General features: G+C 51.0%; 1 protein-coding gene across 2 annotated transcripts in view; it reads right to left on the reverse strand.

Annotated features, from left to right (window-relative positions):
• Positions 1 to 6590: 6590 nt before the first annotated feature.
• LOC144596171 (gap junction gamma-1 protein-like) overlaps positions 6591 to 21921 on the reverse strand; it is a 39375-nt gene continuing 24044 nt past the window's right edge. The window contains exons 1-3 of one of the 2 annotated variants that reach the window (XM_078404351.1): positions 18197 to 18247; positions 13575 to 14724; positions 6591 to 6735 (exon numbers count right to left, since the gene is read on the reverse strand). In XM_078404351.1, coding sequence (XP_078260477.1) covers positions 6722 to 6735; positions 13575 to 14691 — 1131 coding nt within the window. In that variant the 5' untranslated portion in view covers positions 14692 to 14724; positions 18197 to 18247 and the 3' untranslated portion in view covers positions 6591 to 6721. Of the gene's footprint in view, positions 6736 to 13574; positions 14725 to 18196; positions 18248 to 21921 lie in introns of those variants that run through there. The other variant, XM_078404352.1, reaches the window with a different exon arrangement.

A 21921-nucleotide genomic window follows, 5' to 3' on the forward strand; every position in this document is an offset into this window, starting at 1 on the left:
AACCCCCCCCCCCCCGGCCCCTCCACTCACCCCAGTGAAAGTAGGTGCAGGAGGCCATTTTGATCAACCACAATCAGCCCCCCGTTCCTGCTTTCTCCCCTGTACCCCTTGATTCCGTTCGCCCGAAGAGCTAAATCTAACTCGCCCGGTCCACGCCCATCTGACGTTAGACTTGGGACATTAATAAAATTTGAAATTCTTTCCGTAACTCTCAGTCTCGCTGTGGTCTTGCGCTCGGTCCGTCTAGACCTGCAAGGGTCTCGACCGGAACGTCTCCCATTCCTTCTCTCCAGAGACGCTGCCTGTCCTCGCTGAGTTACTCCGGCTTTTTGTGTCTATCTTCGGTTCGAACCAACATCAACCCAGTTCCTTCCGACCCGCTGCTGGATCTCCTGGTCACCGGTCATTGCAACTCCCCCGCCCATTCCCACACTGACCTTTCTGTCCTGGGTAGCGGTTGCCAACTATCTCACTCCCAAATGAGGGACAAAGTGGTGACGTCACGGCCCCGCGCCCCACATGACCTCACCCAGCCAGCGGCCACGTGCTCCCGCTCCACCAATGGCGGCTGCCCGGCCCGGGAGGCGGGTTGCTATGCAACCTCCGTCAGGCAGCGCCCGGGCCTCCGGACCTACACTGTCAGGCCTACAGCGGCCCCCGGGCTAGTGTCCAGTCCTACACTGTCAGGCCTACAGTGTCCGGGCCTACAGTGTCTGAACCTACAGCATCCGGGCCTACTGAGTCTGGGCCTACAGTGTCCGGGCCCACAGTGAATGGGCCTACACTGTCAGGCCTAGTGTCCGGGACTACAGCATCCGGGCCTACACTGTCAGGCCTAGTGTCCGGGCCTACAGTGTCCGGGCCTACTGAGTCTAGGCCTACAGTGTCCGGGCCCACAGTGAACGGGCCCACAGTGTCCGGGCCCACAGTGAACGGGCCTACACTGTCAGGCCTAGTGTCCGGGACTACAGCATCCGGGCCTACACTGTCAGGCCTAGTGTCCGGCCTACAGCGTCCGGGCCTACAGCGTCGTCCGGGCCTACAGCGCCCCCCCCCTGGGCCTAATACGGGACAAGGGCGGTCCCGTACGGGACAAACCAATTTAGCCCAAAATACAGTATGTCCCAGCTAATACGGGACAGTTGGCAACCCTAGTCCTGGGCCTCCTGGATTGTCAGAGTGAGGCCTAATGCACATTGGGGGAACAGCACCTCGTATTCCGCTTGGGTAGTTTACACCCCAGCAGTATGAACGATGTATTCTCCAATTGGAGGTAACCTCTAACAACCCCCCCCGCCCCTTTCTCCCCCACGTCAACCCCCTCCCCCCCCTCCCCACACCCCCTTTCCTTTCTCCCCATCTCGGCTGCTCCACCTAGAACGTCACCTCCCGACGTTCTCCAGAAAGTCTGAAGGGTCCTGATCCGAAACATTGTCCGTCCATTTCCCCCCACACATGCTGCCGCCCGCTGAGTTCATCCAGCACTTTGTGTTTTTTTTGCTCAGGATGCCAGCACCTGCAGTTACTAGTTTCCCATCCACCAAATGCTTTGCTAGGTTAGGCTGGGATTTAGTTCTCTGGAGGCAGAGCGGTGACCTTCTACAAAATCACGAGTTTAGTTTAGTTTAGAGATACAGCGCGGAAACAGGCCCTTCGGCCCACCGGGTCCGCGCCGACCAGCGATCCCCGCACACTAACACTATCCTACACCCACTAGGGTCAATTTTTACATTTATACCCAGCCAATTAACCTACAGACCTGTACGTCTTTGGAGTGTGGGAGGAAACCGAAGATCTCGGAGAAAACCCACGTAGGTCACGGGGAGAACGTACAAACTCCGTACAGACGGCGCCCGTAGTCAGGATCGAACCTGTCTCCGGCGCTGCATTCGCTGTAAGGCGGCAACTCTACCGCTGCGCCACCGTGACCGCCCTTTAAGAGGAACTCAGGGTCAACGTTTTTCACTTAGAGGGTAGTCTGGATTTGGAGGAGGCTGTAGAAGTGGATACAATTATGGCTTTTAGACAGGTATACGTATAGCCACAGAGTGCTGGAGTAACTCAGCGGGTCAGGCAGCATCTGTGGAGAACATGGATAGGTGACGTTTCACAGAGTGCTGGAGTAACTCAGCGGGTCAGGCAGCATCTGTGGAGAACATGGATAGGTGACGTTTTGGGTCGGGACCTTCTTCAGTCAGATTGAGGGAGGGTGGGGGGTCTGTCTGACCCGCTGAGTTACTCCAGCACTTTGTGTCTATCTTTGGTATGAACCAGCATCTGCAGTTCTATGTTTCTAGATACATGGATCGGGTGGGTTCAGAAAGCTGTGGGCTAATTGGGGTTCAACCACTATCCCAAGTTGGTCGGCATGGACAAGGCGGGCCGAAGGGCCTGTTTCCATCCCGTTTGGCTCAAGAGTAGACACTAAGATGGGTGGCTTTCCTAACTAGTACGGACATGATGGGCCAAACAGCCTCCATCCACCTGCGATGCTCCCTGGACCTTCCCAAAGAGTTGGCAGTGTCCCAATCCTTTAGTTTAGTTTAGTTTAGAGATACAGCGCGGAAACAGGCCCTTCGACCCACCGAGTCCGTGCCGCCCAGCGATCCCCGCACACTAACACTATCCTACACACACTAGTAGGGTTGCCAACTGTCCCGTATTAGCCGGGACATCCCGTATTTTGGGCTAAGTTGATTTGTCCCGTACGGGACAGCCCTTGTCCCTTATTAGGCCCCGGGGGTGCTGTAGGTCCGGACAGTGTAGTAGGAAGAAAAACTGCAGATGCTGGTTAAAATCTGTGTCTACCTTCTGGACAGTGTAGGCCCGGACAGTGTAGGCCCAAATAGTGTAGGTCCGGACAGTGTAGGTCCGGACAGTGTAGGCCCGGACAGTGTAGGTCCGGACAGTGTAGGTCCGGACAGTGTAGGCCCGGACAGTGTAGGCCCGGACAGTGTAGGCCCGGACAGTGTAGGTCCGGACAGTGTAGGCCCGGACAGTGTAGGCCCGGACACTGTAGGCCCGGACAGTGTAGGCCCGGACAGTGTAGGCCCGGACACTGTAGGCCCGGACAGTGTAGGCCCGGACAGTGTAGGTCCGGAGAGTGTAGGCCCGGTAACTGTAGGCCCGCACAGTGTAGGTCCAGACAGTGTAGGCCCGGTAACTGTAGGCCCGGACAGTGTAGGTCCGGAGAGTGTAGGCCCGGTAACTGTAGGCCCGGACAGTGTAGGTCCGGTAACTGTAGGCCCGGACAGTGTAGGCCCGGACAGTGTGGGCCCGGACAGTGTAGGCCCGGACAGTGTAGGCCCAACAGTGTAGGCCCGGACACTGTAGGCCCGGACAGTGTAGGTCCGGACAGTGTAGGCCCGGACAGTGTAGGCCCGGAGGCCCGGGCGTCACCTAACGGAGGTTGCATAGCAACCCGCCTCCCGGCCCGGGCGGCCGCCATTGGTGGAGCGGGAGCACGTGGCCGCTGGCTGGGTGAGGTCACATGGGGTGCGGGGCGGTGACGTCACCTTGTCCCGTATTTGGGAGTGAGGATGTTGGCAACCCCTCTACACACACTAGGGACCATTTACACATGCATCAGGCCAATTAACCTACAAACCCGCACGTCTTTGGAATGTGGGAGGAAACTGGAGCACCCGGAGAAAACCCACGCAGGTCACGGGGAGAACGTACAAACTCCATACAGACGGCGCCCGTGGTCGGGATGGAACCCGGGTCTCCGGCGCTGAAAGCACTGTGAGGCGGCAACTCTACCGCTGGCTGAGAACCAAAATAAACCTGTAGCTGAGAAAAACCACCGCCACGAGACTGACACACACGCGCGCACACACACGCACACACACACACACGCACACACGCACGCACACGCACGCGCACACGCACACACACACACGCGCGCACGCACGCACACACGCACGCACACGCACGCGCACGCACACACACACGCACACACACACACACGCACACACGCACACACACGCACACACGCGCGCACACACGCGCACACACGCACGCACACACACGCACACACACACACGCGCGCACACACACGCACACACGCACGCGCGCACACACGCACGCACACGCACACGCACGCACACACAAACACGCACACGCGCACACACGCGCGCACACGCACACACGCGCGCACACGCACGCACACACACGCGCGCACACGCACACACCACAAAGTAACGCACACACACACACGCACACACAAACACACACACACACAAAGTAACACACACACACAAAGTAACACACAAAGTAACACATCAGAGCTGGTATCTCATTTAATTTCTCTACAAAAAAAAAAGTACAATCGTCAAAAGACCGCTCTTTTGATCGTAGAGGCGTGGAGATTGTGTAGCACAGTGGCTCATCGCAGGCAGAGGGAAGGGGACACCTTCCAACTGTATTGCTGGCTGAGGGAGGCTCTCCAACCTTGCCCCAACCTCAAGGGACCAAACCAAGTGTCCATGAAATGAAGAGACGCACAGCGAAATGTACCGGACTCAGAAACACGCAACGCTACAGAGAACACAAACAGAGAGATGTTCTCAAAACCCAATGGAAGCCATTCACCAAGGAAAGAATCCCGTCCAACATCTAAGACTACGAGAACACAACGGATCGATAATCTACAAACTTTAACCTAATATATATATATATATATATTAAAAAAAGAGTAAAGCACATGTTTTATCTTTGGTTTCTGCACCTTACGAAGGGGAATGGGAAAGATGTTCAGCGTGTCAAAACTAATTCGTCAAATTCATCAGAGTTATTGGCCAACTGGGGGCGGCACGGTGGCGCAGCGGTAGAGTTGCCGCCTTACAGCGAATGCAGCGCCGGAGACCCGGGTTCCATCCCGACTACGGGCGCCGTCTGTACGGAGTTTGTACGTTCTCCCCGTGACCTGCGTGGGTTTTCTCCGAGATCTTCGGTTTCCTCCCACACTCCAAAGGTTTGTAGGTTAATTTGTTTGGTAGCAACATAAATTGAACCCAGTGGGTGTAGGATAGTGTTAGTGTGCGGGGATCGCTGGTCGGCGCCGGTCACCCGTTCACACCGGTTCTATCTCACTGGGGACAATTTACAGAGGCCTACGTCTTTGGGAAGTGGGAGGAGATCAGAGGAGACCAGAGTACACGGACAGGACAACGTTAGATTAATATGGGCCAAATGCGGGCGAGTGGGACTAATTCTGCTCCTGGAACGTACGAACACACGGAGCAAACCCACGCGGTCACACGGGGAAACGTGCAAACTCCGCACAGGCAGCAACCCAAGGCCAGGATCGAACCCAGGTCTCTGCAGAGCCTTGATTAGCTGCGTCACTGCGCGTGATATGAAGGGAGTATCAGGGCTGAGATGATGGAGCAAGGTGTAGATACGAGAGAAGTAGCTAATACTTTTTATAGGGAGGGTCTTTAGGCCTGAACTACACCGACCAGCCAAAACATTATGACCACTGACAGGCGAAGTGAATAGCATTGATTATCTTGTTGCAATGGCACCTGTCAAGGGGTGGGATATATTAGGCAGCAAGTGAACAGTCAGTTCTTGAAGTTGAGCGACTTTGACAAGGGCCAAATTGTTATGGCCAGACGACTGGGTCAGAGCATCTGTGAAACGGCAAGGCTTGTGGGGTGCTCCCGGTCAGCAGTGGTGAGTACCGACCGACCGACAGTGGTCCGAGGAGGGACAAACCACAAACCGGCGACAGACAGGGTGTTGGGCGCCCAAGGCTCATCGATGCGCGAGGGCAACGAAGGCTATCCCGTCTGGTCCGAACCGACAGAAGGTCGACTGTGGCACAAGTCACAGGAAATGTTAATGGTGGTGACGGGAGGAATGTGTCACAATACACAGTGCATCGCACCCTGCTGCGTATGGGGCTGCACACGGAGGACCAACAGCAGATTGGGCAGGTGGGCATTTAATGTTTCGGCTCGTCAGGTCATAATGTTTTGGCTGATCGGTGTGTATGACGTGAAATTGGCCAAATAAGCAGAACATCTTTTCCAAAGCACCAACGTCCTTAAACAAAATCAACAACAAAAGTTATCAAAGACAATAATAATAATAAAAAAACTAATTCATTTGATCATCGCTCTTCCTTAACACCCAACATTCTGGAATGTTCTACATCTGTAAACAACTAGAATTAAAACGAAATCAATTGGCAGTTGTAATCCAACTGTGGTTGGACAATAATTTGTCTTTTACATAGATTTTTTTAATTAAAAAAATTAGATATGATTAAAAATAATGAGATTTGGTCGACTGGCAGAGAGCAGGAGGTGGGAGAGTTGAAGGTCTTGGCTTAAGAGTAGAGGACCCCAGGGCATGCTGGCTCTCGAAGACACGTGGAAGACCGAGGTTCCACCTGGAGGTTCCACCAGAGGTCCAGGAGAAGTTACCCGAGAGCCCGGCCCGAGGGCATTGCTCGTGGAATGTTCCGGAAGATAGAAGCACCTGATGGTACAGGCGTACCGCCACCAAGGCGCGCAGTGTGGGCAAGCTGTACGATGGGCCGGAAAACCCTCCCACCCACCCACCCACCCACCATATCCAGCCGCACCTTGCAGTTCCTATAAAACAGATGAAGTGTTCTCAGTGCCGATTCTTTCCAGTTGAGGTCCCTTTTTATTGCTCGAGGCGTTCGGACTTCTCCGAAGCGGGAGATCGAGGAGAAGTCCCGTACGGATCACCCTCGTAAACCTGCAGGGGGTGGTAGAGAGAGAGAGAGAGAGAGAGAGAGAGAGAGAGAGAGGTGAGGAACGGTCGGGTGGGCTGGACGTCTGACCAGTGAGGAGACGCACAATCAGCCCAGCGTTGCTGCAGGTCCACAAAAAACCCATGCTCACAGAGGTCCTTCTGCACTTGTACTGGTGAGACCGCACCTGGAGCGTTGTGTGCAGTTTTGGTCTCCTAATTTGAGGAAGGACGTCCTTGCTATTGAGGCAGTGCAGCGTGGGTTCACCAGGTTAATCCCCGGGATGGCGGGACTGTCGTACGAGGAAACACTGGAAAGTCTGGGCTTGTATTCACTGGGGTTTAGAAGGATCAGAGTGGATCTTGTAGAAACGTATAAAATTATAAAAGAACTGGACAAGCTAGATGCAGGAAAAATGTTCCCAATGTTGGGCGAGACCAGAACTAGGGGCCACACAGTCTAAGAATAAAGGGGAGGCCATTTAAAACTGAGGTGAGAAGGAACTTTGTGAATTTGGGGAATTCTCTGCCACAGAGGGCAGTGGAGGCTGATGGATTTAAAAGAGAGTTAGATAGAGCTCTAGGGGCTAGTGGAATCAGGGGATGTGGGGAGAAGGCAGGTACGGGTTACTGATTGTGGATGATCAGCCGTGATCACAATGAATGGCGGTGCGGGCTCGAAGGGCCAAATGGCCTCCTCCTGCACCTATTATCTATGTTTCAATGTAAACTTATGTCCTCCGGTTCAGGATTCCCCTACTGTGGGCAAGAGACTTACCTGTTCTATTCTCTTTAGCCCAATGCCCTTCTCACTGTACCTCAGTACACACGACGATGATAAACTAAACTAAACTAAACAGGGCCCTAGTGAGACCGCACCTGGAGTACTGTGTGCAGTTTTGGTCTCCAAATTTGAGGAAGGACAATCTTGCTATTGAGGGCGTGCAGCGTAGGTTTACCAGGTTAATTCCCGGAATGGCGGGACTGTCATATGTTGAAAGACTGGAGCGACTAGGCTTGTATACACTGGAATTTAGACGGATGAGAGGGGATCTTATCGAAACATCTAAGATTATTAAGGGGTTGGACATGTTAGAGGCAGGAAACATGTTCCCAATGTTGGGGGAGTCCAGAACCAGAGGCCACAGTTTAAGAATAAGGGGTAGGCCATTTAGAACGGAGATGAGGAAAAACTTTTTCAGTCAGAGAGTTGTAAATCTGTGGAATTCTCTGCCTCAGAAGGCAGTGGAGGCCAATTCTCTGAATGCGTTCAAGAGAGAGCTAGATAGATCTCTTAAGGATAGCGGAGTCAGGGGGTATGGGGAGAAGGCAGGAACGGGGTACTGATTGAGAATGATCAGCCATGATCACATTGAATGGCGGTGCTGGCTCGAGGGGCCGAATGGCCTCCTCCTGCACCTATTGTCGATTGTCTACACTAGTTGCCACCTGGGTGCCACTCATTCCCAACGTTGGGTTTCATGTGAAAGTAAGTTTGAAAAAAAATTTGCCCAAGGTAAGATTTTTTAATTTCCCATTTATTCCAGTTACACAAGAAGATGAATGTACAGATGTTGCCAGGACTCGAGGGCCTGAGCTACAGGGAGAGGTTGGGCAGGCTAGGACTTGATTCCTACATAGACTTGAGGGCATTCACAAGTTCATAAGTAATAGGAGCGAGCAGAATTAGGCCATTCGGCCCATCGTGTCTACTCCGCCATTTGATCTTGGCTGATCTATCTCTCCCTCCCAACCCCATTCTCCTGCCTTCTCCCCATAACCCCTGACACCCGCACTAACATGTTTCTATCTTCTATGTTTCTAACTATGGAGAAGGCAGGCACGGGTTATTGATTGTGGATGATTGTGATTCGTTGTGATCACGGCTGATCATCCACAATCAGTAACCCGTGCCTGCCTTCTCCCCATATCCCTTGATTCCACTAGCCCCTAGAACTCTATCTAACTCTCTCTTAAATCCATCCAGTGAATCGGCCTCCACTGCCCTCTGTGGCAGAGAATTCCACAAATTCACAACTCTCTGGGTGAAAACGTTTTTTTCTCACCTCAGTTTTAAATGGCCTCCCCTTTATTCTTAGACTGTGTGGCCCCTGGTTCTGGACTCCCCCAACATTGGGAACATTTTTTCTGCATCTAGCTTGTCCAGTCCTTTTATGATTTTATACGTTTCTATGATCAGCCATGAGTTAGATAGAGCTCTAGGGGCTAGTGGAATCAAGGGATTTGGGGAGAAGGCAGGCACGGGTTACTGATTGTGGACGATCAGCCATGATCACAATGAATGGCGGTGCTGGCTCGAAGGGCCGAACGGCCTCCTCCTGCACCTATTTTCTATGTTTCTATGTTTCCAATCAAGTCAAGTCACGTTTATTTGTCACACACACATACAAGACGTGCAGTGAAATGAAAGTGGCCACGCCTGCGGATTGTGCTAAACTACAAAACAGAATGGAAAAAAAAATGTTAACACAAAAAAAAATTAATACAGTAAATTAAATGAGCCCCTGGTGATATGAGAGTTAACAGTCCTGATGGCCTGTGGGAAGAAACTCAGTCTCATCCTCTCCATTTTCACAGCGTGACAGCGGAGGCGTTTGCCTGACCGTAGCAGCTGGAACAGTCCGTTCGTTCCAAGAATCCAACAGTCCAAGAATCTATCTATCTCTTTCTACCTTAAAAATACCCACTGACTTGGCCTCCACTGCCATCTGTGGAAAAGAATTCCACAGATTCACCGCCCTCTGACTATAGATGTTGTTTTGACTAAAGCATCGTTTTTTTTTATCTTTGCACCATTATTGGTTGTTTTTCTGTCTGTGCAGAATATTTTTCTGAACATGTTTATTTATGGTGTTTACAGTCTACTACGATTACGTATACACTGGAATTTAGAAGGATGGGAGGGGATCTTATTGAAACATGAAGGGGTTGGACACGTTAGAGGCAGGAAACATGTTCCCGATGTTGGGGGAAGTCCAGAACCAGGGGCCACAGTCTAAAAATAAAGGGGTCGGCCATTTAAAACTGAGATGAGAAGAAACTTTTTCACCCAGAGAGTTGTGAATCTGTGGAGTTCTCTGCCTCAGAAGGCAGTGGAGGCCAATTCTCTGGATGCTTTCAAGAGAGAGTTAGATAGAGCTCTTAAAGATAGCGGAGTCAGGGGGTACGGGGAGAAGGCAGGAACGGGGTACTGATTGTGGATGATCAGCCATGATCACAGTGAATGGCGGTGCTGGCTCGAAGGGCCAAATGGCCTCCTCCTGCACCTATTTTCTATGTTTCTATGTTTCTATACAACGATTACATATTCTGTTGTACCACAGCAAGTAAGGATTTAATTGTTCTATTTTGGAACATATGACAATAAAATTCTCTTGACTCCTTGGAGCGCAGGAGGATGAGGGGAGATCTTAGCAAGGTGTTTAAGATCATCAGAGGAATAGATCGGTTAGATGCACAGAGACTCTTGCCCAGAGTAGGGGAATCGAGGTCCAGAGGACATAGGTTTAAGGTGAGAGGGGAAAGATTTAACAGGAGGGGCAACTTTTTCACACAGAAAGTTCGCAAGTTCATAAGTTATAGGAGTAGAATTAGGCCATTCGGCCCATCGAGTCTACTCCGTCATTCGATCACGGTTAATCTATCTCTCCCTCCTAACCCCATTCTCCTGCCTTCTCCCCATAACCCCCGACACCCGTTCCAATCAAGAACTTGTCTATCTCTGCCTTAAAGATATCCACTGACTTGGCCTCCACAGCCCTCTGTGGCAATGAGTTCCACAGATTAATCACCCTCTGACTAAAGATGTTCTTCCTCACCCCTTTAAATCTAAGGCTGTGCCCTGTGTCAAGTTAACTCTAACACACAGACAAATACCATTCCCCTTCTAATCTGGGGTTCTGTTGAGATTCACGAGTTATAGGAGTAGAAATAGGCCCATCGAGTCTACTCTGCCATTCAATCACGGCTGATCTATCTCTCCCTCCTAACCCCATTCTCCTGCCTTCTCCCCATAACCCCTGACACCCGCACTAATCAAGAATCTATCTAATCACTAATCAAGAATCTATCTATCTCTGCCTTAAAAATACCCACTGACTTGTGGCCTCCACAGCCGTCTGTGGCAATTCCACAGTTTCACCACCCTCTGACTGAAGAAATTCCTCCTCATCTCCTTCCTAAAAGAGCGCCCTATAATTCTGAGGCTGTGCCCTCTGGTCCTAGACTCTCCCACTAGTGGAAACATCCTCTCCACATCCACTCTAGCTATGACAATAGACAATAGGTGCAGGAGGAGGCCATTCGGCCCTTCGAGCCAGCACCGCCATTCAATGTGATCATGGCTGATCATTCTCAATCAGTACCCCGTTCCTGCCTTCTCCCCATACCCCCTGACTCCGCTATCCTTAAGAGCTCTATCTAGCTCTCTCTTGAATGCATCCAGAGAATTGGCCTCCACTGCCTTGTGAGGCAGAGAATTCCACAGATTTACAACTCTCTGACTGGAAAAGTATTTCCTCATCTCAGTTCTAAATGGCCTACCCCTTATTCTTAAACTGTGGCCCCTGGTTCTGGACTCCCCCAACATTGGGAACATGTTTCCTGCCTCTAACGTGTCCAACCCCTTAATAATCTTATACGTTTCGATAAGATCTCCTCTTATCCTTCTAAATTCCAGTGTATACAAGCCTAGTCGCTCCAGTCTTTCAACATACGACAGTCCCGCCATTCCGGGAATGCCTTTCATTACTCTGTTGGTTCTGTAGGTTTTCTGATGGGCGTATGGAATGGGCTGCCAAACGAGGGAAAGTGGCTCAAACGAGGGGTTGAGTTGCTGCCTCACAGCGCCAGAGACTCCAGTTTGAAAAAAGCTTTTACAACCTTAGAGATTCACAGCGTGGACACAGGCCAACCAACAACCACTAGTCCCCACCTGCCTGCGTTTGGCCCATATCCCTCCAAACCGGTCCTATCCATGTACCTGTCCAAATGTTTCTTAAACGTTATGACAGTCCCTGCCTCAACTACCTCCTCCGACAGCTCGTTGCATACACCCGCCACCCTCTGTGTAAAAAATTTACCCCCTCCGATTCCTCAGGAACATTCCCCCCCTCCCTCACCTAAACCTTCCCCCCCACCCCCACCCCCCTCACTTAATCCCCAGGATGGCAGGACTGTCATACGAGGAAAAATTGGGCTTGTGTTCACTGGAGTTTAGAAGGATGAGAGGGGATCTTATAGAGACGTATAAAATTATAAAAGGATTGGAAAAGCTAGATGCAGGAAAAACGTTCCCAATGTTGGGGGAGTCCAGAACCAGGGGCCACACAGTCTAAGAATAAAGGGGAGGCCATTTAAAACTGAGGTGAGAAGAAACCATTACACCCAGAGAGTTGTGAATTTGTGGAATTCTCTGCCACAGAAGGCAGTGGAGGCCAAATCACTGGATGGATTTAAGAGAGAGTTAGATAGAGCTCTAGGGGCTAGCGGAATCAAGGGATATGGGGAGAAGGCAGGCACGGGTTACTGATTGTGGATGATCAGCCATGATCACAATGAATGGCGGTGCTGGCTCAAAGGGCCGAATGGCCTCCTCCTGCACCTATTTTCTATGTAAACCTATGTCCTCCGGTTCTCGATTCCCCTACTGTGGGCAAGAGACTTACCTGGTCTATTCTCTTTAGCCCACTGTCCTTTTCACTGTACCTCGGTACACGTGACAATTATAAACAAAACAAAACTAAATAAACTAAACTACACTTTGCGTTCCAGGCACCCTGGAGCCAGCACCGCCATTCAATGTGATCATGGCTGATCATCCACAATCAGTACCGCGTTCCTGCCTTCTCCCCATACCCCCTGACTCCGCTATCCTTAAGAGCTCTATCCAGCTCTCTCTTGAATGCATCCAGATAATTGGCCTCCACTGCCTTCTGAGGCAGAGAATTCCACAGATTCACAAATCTCTGCCTGAAAAAGTTTTTCCTCATCTCCGTTCTAAATGGCCTACCCCTTATTCTTAAACTGTGGCCCCTTGTTCTGGACTCCCTCAACATCGGGAACATGTTTCCTGCCTCTAACGTATCCAACCCCTTAATAACCTTATACGTTTCGATAAGATCCCCTCTCATCCTTCTAAATTCCAGTGTATACAAGCCTAGTCGCTCCAGTCTTTCAACATACGACAGTCCCACCATTCCGGGAATTAACCTAGTAAACCTACGCTGCACGCCCTCAATAGCAAGAATATCCTTCCTCAAATATGGAGACCAAAACTGCACACAGTACTCCAGGTGCGATTGGTCCCGTCTCCTTTAAAAAGGCTTCCATGAAACCATTGGCTTTCTTCACTGCCTGCTGTACCTGGAACGGAGATGAGGAAAAACCTTTTCAGTCAGAGAGTTGTGAATCTGTGGAATTCTCTGCCTCAGAAGGCAGTGGAGGCCAATTCTCTGAATGCATCCAAGAGAGAGCTAGATAGAGCTCTTAAGGATAGCGGAGTCAGGGGGTACGGGGAGAAGGCAGGAACGGGGTTACTGATTGAGAATGATCAGCCATGATCACATAGCTGCATTCAAGAGAGAGCTAGATAGAGCTCTTAAGGATAGCAGAGTCAGGGGGTATGGGGAGAAGGCAGGAACGGGATTGTGGATGATCAGCTGTAATCACATTGAATGGCGGTGCAGGCTCGAAGGGCCGAATGGCCTCCTCCTGCACCTAATGTCTATTGTCTATTGAACCATTGCGCCCCCTAGCTCTGACTGAAGAGAAGTGCGCTCCATCTCCACCCCTCGGTCCGCGCCCTGTGGGGGGGGGGCATTTACCTGCTTTCTCGGAGCACGCGCCATCCTTCTCCTGAGCGAAGTTGAGGCGGTTTTGCTCTGCGGCGGTCCCGTTAGACTCGGGGCTGCTGCTCCTGCCGTGGCTGGCCGCGTCCCCACACACCCGGTACGCCATGTTGAGCTGCTCCTGCGCCGTCTTCAGGTGCCGGTGAAGCATGTCGGACATCTCGTAGTTGCCGGGCACCGTGCCGCCCACCGTGTCGCGGTAGGCGCCGTTGCTGCTGCCCAGCTTGCCGTGGTCCTTGCGGAGGACGGAGTGGTAGCCAGGGGGGGCGTAGGAGCCGCACTTCGGTGGGCGCACGGCCAGCCGGCGTCCGCGCAGCCCGTCCCGGATGCCGCCGTACCCGAGGTGGAGCAGCTCGCAGACGTTGAGGAAGAGGCAGAGGCCGCTCACCACGTACATTATCAGCAGGAAGATGGTCTTCTCGGTGGGGCGCGACACGAAGCAGTCGACGGTGTAGGGGCAGGGCGACTGGTTGCACACGAAGCCCGGCAGGACCCGCACGCCGTACAGGAAGTACTGGCCAACCAGGAAGCCCACCTCGAACAGGGTCCTCATCAGCAGGTGCAGGACGTACACCTTCATCAGCCCGTCCTCCTTGATGCGGCGCCGCCCGTCGTGCTTGCCGGTCACGGCCTTCTCCTCGGGCTTGGCCGAGGGCTCGGGCTCGATCTCCTCGCACACCATGGGGTCCTCCTCATTGTCCCCCTCAGCCTCCTCGTAGTCGCGCGCCACGCCGCGGTGGACGATGGGCATCCTCTTCTTGGGCTTGGCGTTGTCGTTGCCGCCCTCCGCGCGGGCGATGCGGTGCATGGCGAAGCCCAGGTACAGCACGGACGGCACGGAGATCAGGACGATCTGGAAGACCCAGAAGCGGACGTGGGAAAGGGGGGCGAAGGAATCGTAGCAGACGTTCTCGCAGCCCGGCTGCAGCGTGTTGCAGACGAACTTGCTCTGCTCATCGTGGTAGATGGCTTCGCCTCCCACGGCCGTCAGCACGATGCGGAAAATCACCAGCACCGTCAGCCAAACCTTGCCCACGAAGGTGGAGTGGTTGTTGATCTCCTCCAAGAAGCGGGTCAGGAAGCTCCAACTCATCCTGGCCACACGGGGGCGTCAGCGAGCGACACTCTGTGGACAACCAACACAACGCTGGTCAAGCAATTGGCGCCCATATCTTACATCCCCTTAAACACCAAAACCATGAGAGGAAGAGATCGGGGAGATGCATAGACAATAGACAATGGACAATGGACAATGGACAATGGACAATGGACAATAGACAATGGGCAATGGACAATGGGCAATGGGCAATGGACAATGGACAATAGACAATGGGCAATGGACAATAGACAATGGACAATAGACAATGGGCAATGGACAATGGACAATGGACAATGGACAATGGGCAATGGACAATGGACAATAGACAATAGGTGCAGGAGGAGGCCATTCGACCCTTCGAGCCAACACCGCCATTCAATGTGATCATGGCTGATCATCCACAATCAGTACCCCGTTCCTGCCTTCTCCCCATACCCCCTGACTCCGCTATCCTTAAGAGCTCTATCTAGCTCTCTCTTGGATGCATTCAGAGAATTGGCCTCCGCTGCCTTCTGAGGCAGAGAATTCCACAGATTCACAACTCTCTGACTGAAAAGGTTTTTCCTCATCTCCGTTCCAGGTACAGCAGGCAGTGAAGAAAGCCAATGGAATGTTGGCCTTCATAACAAGAGGAGTTGAGTATAGGAGCAAAGAGGTCCTTCTGCAGTGGTACAGGGCCTTAGTGAGACCGCACCTGGAGTACTGTGTGCAGTTTTGGTCTTCAAATTTGAGGAAGGACATTCTTGCTATTGAGGGCGTGCAGCGTAGATTCACTAGGTTAATTCCCGGAAGGCTTCTTAAACTGTGGCCCCTGGTTCTGGACTCCCCCAACATCGGGAACATGTTTCCTGCCTCTAACGTGTCCAATCCCTTAATAATCTTATACGTTTCAATAAGATCCCCTCTCATCCTTCTAAATTCCAGTGTATACAAGCCTAGTCGCTCCAGTCTTTCAACATATGACAGTCCCGCCATTCTGGGAATTGGCTCCATGGAAGGAAGCAGAGGATGATGGTGGGAGGTTGCTTCTCGGACTGGAGGCCTGTGACTAGTGGCCTCAGGGTTCAGTGCTGGGCCCGTTACTGTTTGTCATCCACATCAACGATTTGGATGAGAACACACAGGGCAAGATTAGCAAGTTTGCTGACGATACAAAAGTGAGTGGTTTTGCAGATAGTAAAGATGGTTGTGAACGATTGCAGCAGGATCTGGATCGATTGGCCAGGTGGGCGGAAGAATGGTTATGGAATTTAATACAGAGAAGTGTGAGGTGTAGCATTTTGGAACGTCGAACAAGGGCAGGATCTGCACAGTGAATGGTAGGCCTCTGGGGAGTGTTGTAGAGCAGAGGGATCTAGGAGCGCAGGTGCATAGTTCCTTGAAGGTGGAGTCGCAGGTAGATAAGGTGGCCAAAAGGCTTGTAATGCGTATAGAATTTGAGAGGTCATGTTGCAGTTATAAAAGATGTTGGTGAGACCGCATTTAGTGTATTGTGTTCAGTTCTGGGCACCGTGTTATAGGAAAGATATTGTCAAGCTGAAAAGGATACAGAAAAGATTTACGAGGATGTTGCCGAGACTAGAGGGTGTGAGCTACAGGGAGAAACACAACTTGCCCACACCGGCCAACATGTCCCAGCTACACTAGTCCAGAACCAGGGGCCACAGTTTAAGAATAAGGGGTAGGCCATTTAGAACTGAGATGAGGAAAAACTTTTTCAGTCAGTGAGTTGTGAATCTGTGGAATTCTCTGCCTCAGAGGGCAGTGGAGGCCAATTCTCTGAATGCATTCAAGAGAGAGCTAGATAGAGCTCTTAAGGATAGCGGTGTCAGGGGGTATGGGGAGAAGGCAGTAACGGGGTACTGATTGATAATGATCAGCCATGATCACATTGAATGGCGGTGCTGGCTCGAAGGGCCGAATGGCCCACTCCTGCACCTATTGTCTAATGTCTATCAGCCACGATCACATTGAATGGCGGTGCTGGCTTGAAGGGCCGAATGGCCTCCTCCTGCACCTATTGTCTATTGACCCCATCCTTACTTCTCCCAGTTAGCTCTCCACAGGGGGAGAGTTATACATCCTTCCCATCTCCAGAGATTCACCTTCTCCTGAAACCCTCAATGGGATTCACCAACGACCGTCTTACGTCTTGAAGCTGTCTATTTTTACTCCTCTCTCCAAGAAAACTCGCCTTCTCTAACTCCCCGAAGAACTCTGTTAATTTAACCCCCGGTGGGACCATTCTGGGCAATCTGGGGAATGAAACAGTCTTGAGTTGCGAAAGATATCTTCATGAGCAGTGCCCTGGACTAGATAGATGTTGGGGGAGTTGGTCCAGAACCAGGGGCCACACAGTCTCAGAATAAAGGGGAGGCCGTTTAAAACTGAGGTGAGAAGAAAACTTTTTCACCCAGAGAGTTGTGAATTTGTGGAATTTTCTGCCACAGAGGGCAGTGGAGGCCAATTCACTGGATGGATTTAAGAGAGAGTTAGATAGAGCTCTTAGGGGCTAGTGGAATCAAGGGATATGGGGAGAAGGCAGGCACGGGTTACTGATTGTGGACGATCAGACATGATGGCAATGAATGGCGGTGCTGGCTCGAGGGGCCGAATGGCCTCTTCCTACACCTGTTTCCTAAGTTTCTACAGTGGAATTTTCCTCAACCATCACTGTCAACAAACATCTCAACACTCGATGGGAGTGGAGTTTAGTTTAGAGGCTTCCCACACTCCAAAGACGTGCAGGTTTGTAGGTTAATTGGCTTAGGTAAGATTGTAAATTGTCCTTGGTGGATAGGATAGTGCGAGTGTACGGGGTGACCGCTGGTCGGTGCTGACTCGGTCGGCCGAAGGGTGGGGTCAATAGACAATAGGTGCAGGAGGAGGCCATTCGGCCCTTTGAGCCAGCACCGCCATTCAATGTGATCATGGCTGATCATCCACAATCAGTACCCCGTTCCTGCCTTCTCCCCATACCCCCTGACTCCGCTATCCTTAAGAGCTCTATCTAGCTCTCTCTTGAATGCATTCAGAGAATTGGCTTCCACTGCCTTCTGAGGCAGAGAATTCCACAGATTCACAACTCTCTGACTGAAAAAGGCTTTCCTCATCTTAGTTCTAAATGGCCTTACCCCTTATTCTTAAACTGTGGCCCCTGGTTCTGGACTCCCCCCAACATCGGGAACATGTTTCCTGCCTCGAGCGTTTCCAATCCGCTACTAATCTTATACGTTTCAATAAGATAGACAATAGACAATAGGTGCAGGAGGAGGCCATTCGGCCCATCAAGCCAGCACCACCATTCACTGTGATCATTCTCAATCAGTACCCAGTTCCTGCCTTCTCCCCATACCCCCAAAACATATAAGATGAAATATATAAGGGAGAAAGTCTCTCCCCATCGACCCCATTATCCTGCCTTCGCCCCACAACCCCTGATACCCGCACTAATTAAGATGGTACTAACGCGCCCCCGCCTGAGAATCGTCCAACCTACCTTCGAAAACGCGAACACAAATATCCCTCGTTCAGGAATCTTCGAAGCTCCTTAAAGCCCAAGAGAGAGAAAAAAAAACAACTGGGTTTTAAAATGTTGCAACGGTGTGTCGACAAGACTGAACCAAGTCCGCGGCAGACCCAACTCTTTAAGGACTTAGCTCCTCCCTTCTATAAATCAAGGAAAACATTCCATTCCATCGCTGAGGCTGAACGGCTGAGGTAATCCTTGGCCCAAACTTGTCCATGCCTGAACAATATCACTCCCAACTCCATGTGTAGCGAGGCTTCCAGCGGGCCAACTCTTGAAGGCCGTTTCCCATTTGGAAGACCCGAGTGAAGGAGCAAAGAGGTCCTTCTGCAGTTGTACAGGCCCCTGGTGAGACCGCACCTGGAGTACCGTGTGCAATTTTGGTCTCCAAATTTGAGGAAGGATATTCTTGCTATTTTTCAGTCAGAGAGTTGTGAATCTGTGGAATTCTCTGCCTCAGAAGGCAGTGGAGGCCAATTCTCTGAATGCATTCAAGAGAGAGCTAGATAGAGCTCTTAATGATAGCGGAGTCAGGGGGTATGGGGAGAAGGCAGGAATGGGGTACTGATTGAGAATGATCAGCCATGAGCACATTGAATGGCGGTGCTGGCTCGAAGGGCTGAATGGCCTCCTCCTGCACCTATTGTCTATTCTTGCTATTGAGGACATGCAGCTTAAGTTCACCAGGTTAATTCCCGGGATGGCGGGACTGTCATATGTTGAAAGAATGGAGCGACTGGACTTGTTTGTATACACTGGAATTTAGAAGGATGAGAGGAGATCTTATCGAAACGTATAAGATTATTAAGGGATTGGACACGCTAGAGGCAGGAAACATGTTCCCGATGTTGGGGGAGTCCACAGTTTAAGAATAAGGGGTAGGCCATTCAGAACGGAGATGAGGAAAAACCTTTTCACCCAGAGAGTTGTGAATCTGTGGAATTCTCTGCCTCAGAAGGCAGTGGAGGCCAATTCTCCGAATCCGAATGCACTGTCCGGGCCTACAGCGTCCGGGCCTACAGCGTCCGGGCCTACAGCGTCCGGGCCTACAGCATCCGGGCCTACACTGTCCGGGCCTACAGTGTGCGGGCCTACATCGTCCGGGCCTACACTGTCCGGGCCTACAGTGCCCCCCAGGCCTAATACGGGACAAGGACGGTCCCGTACGGGACAAACCAATTTAGCCCAAAATACGGGATGTCCCGGCTAATACGGGACAGTTGGTGACCCTGCTCTCAACCCCATTCTCCTGCCTTCTCCCCATAACCCCTGACAACCGCACTATTCAAGAATCTGTCTATCTCTGCCTTAAAAATACCTAAGGACTTGAGTTTAGAAAGATGGAGGGGGGTCTTCATTGAAACTTACAGAATAGTGAGCGGCCTGGATAGAGTGGACAGGGAGAGGATGTTTTCACTAGTGGGCGAGTCTAGGACCAGAGGGCACAGCCTCAGATTTAAAGGACGCACCTTTAGAAAGATGGAGGAATTTCTTTAGTCGGAGGGCGGTGAATCTGTGGAATTCATTGCCACAGACGGCAGTGGAGGCCACAAGTCAGTGGGTGTTTTTAAAGCAGAGATTCTTGATTAGCACGGGTGTTATGGGGAGAAGGCAGGAGAATGGGGTTGTGAGGGAGAGATAGATCAGCCATGATTGAATGGCGGAGTGGACCCGAACGGCCTAATTCTGCTCCTATGACCTATGACTTAGCAAATTTGCAGATGATACAAAGCTGGGTGGCAGTGTGAACTGTGAGGAAGATGCTATGAGGTTGCAGGGTGACTTGGACAGGTTGTGTGAGTGGGCGGATACATGGCAGATGCAGTTTAATGTGGATAAGTGTGACGTTATCCACTTTGGTGGTAAGAATAGGAAGGCAGAGTATTATCTGAATGGTGTCAAGTTAGGAACAGGGGACGTACAACGTGATCTGGGTGTCCTAGTGCATCAGTCACTGAAAGGAAGCATGCAGGTACAGCAGGCAGTGAAGAAAGCCAATGGAATGTTGGCCTTCATAACAAGAGGAGTTGAGTATAGGAGCAAAGAGGTCCTTCTGCAGTTGTACAGGGCCCTAGTGAGACCGCACCTGGAGTACTGTGTGCAGTTTTGGTCTCCAAATTTGAGGAAGGATATTCTTGCTATTGAGGGCGTGCAGGGTAGGTTTACTAGGTTAATTCCCGGAATGGCGGGACTGTCACATGTTGAAAGACTGGAGCGACTAGGCTTGTATACACTGGAATTTAGAAGGATGAGAGGGGATCTTATCGAAACGTATAAGATTATTAAGGGGTTGGACACGTTAGAGGCAGGAAACATGTTCCCAATGTTGGGGGAGTCCAGAACCAGGGGCCACAGTTTAAGAATAAGGGGTAGGCCATTTAGAACGGAGATGAGGAAAAACTTTTTCAGTCAGAGAGTTGTGAATCTGTGGAATTCTCTGCCTCAGAAGGCAGTGGAGGCCAATTCTCTGAATGCATTCAAGAGAGAGCTAGATAGAGCTCTTAAGAATAGCGGAGTCAGGGGGTATGGGGAGAAGGCAGGAACGGGGTACTGATTGAGAATGATCAGCCATGATCACATTGAATGGCAGTGCTGGCTCGAAGGGCCGAATGGCCTCCTCCTGCACCTATTGTCTATTGTCTATTGAACCTAGTTAGTTGTTATAGACACAAACCCTACTAACTGGCAAAGCCACTTTCACTGGCCAGGTAGTCTGTTTCTTGTCAAAATGTCCATGTCTTGCGTTTCTCATTAGAAAATTGAATTAAGGGATGAACATTGAGGTGTACAAGGTCACGAGGGGCAGGTCATGTCAAGTCAATTTTATTTGTACAGCACATTTAAAAACAACCCACGTTGACCAAAGTGCTGTACATCAGTGCAGGTACTAAGAACGAATATACAATGGCACAAACATAACAGCACATACATAAACAGTTCACAGCGCCCCCTCAGAGGGCCTCAAACGCTCGGGAGTAGAAATAGGTTTTGAGCCTGGACTTAAAGGAGTGGATGGAGGGGGCAGTTCTGATGGGGAGAGGGATGCTGTTCCACAGTCTAGGAGCTGCAACCTCAAAAGCGCGGTCACCCCTGAGCTTAAGCCCCAAGTCGGCCGACCTGAGGGACCTGGAGATTCTCCCCATACACCCTGACTCCGCTATCCTTAAGAGCTCTATCTAGCTCTCTCTTGAATGCATTCAGAGAATTGGCCTCCACTGCCAATTGGCCTCCACTGCCTTCTGAGGCAGAGAATTCCACAGATTTACAACTCTCTGACTGAAAAAGATTTTCCTCATCTCAGTTCTAAATGGCCTACCCCTTATTCTTAAACTGTGGCCCCTTGTTCTGGACTCCCCCAACATTGGGAACATGTTTCCTGCCTCTAACGTGTCCAACCCCTTAATAATCTTATACGTTTCGATAAGATCTCCTCTCATCCTTCTAAATTCCAGTGTATACAAGCCTAGTCGCTCCAGTCTTTCAACATATGACAGTCCCGCCATTCCGGGAATTAACCTAGTAAACCTACGCTGCACAGCCTCAGAATTAAAGGTCGTTCCTTTAGGAAGGAGATCTTATCGAAACGTGTAAGATTATTAAGGGGTTGGACACGTTAGAGGCAGGAAACATGTTCCTAATAAACCTACGCTGCACGCCCTCATATCATATCATATCATATATATACAGCCGGAAAC

The sequence above is a fragment of the Rhinoraja longicauda genome, chromosome 8 (assembly GCF_053455715.1).
Source record: "Rhinoraja longicauda isolate Sanriku21f chromosome 8, sRhiLon1.1, whole genome shotgun sequence".
Classification (NCBI taxonomy): domain Eukaryota; kingdom Metazoa; phylum Chordata; class Chondrichthyes; order Rajiformes; family Arhynchobatidae; genus Rhinoraja; species Rhinoraja longicauda.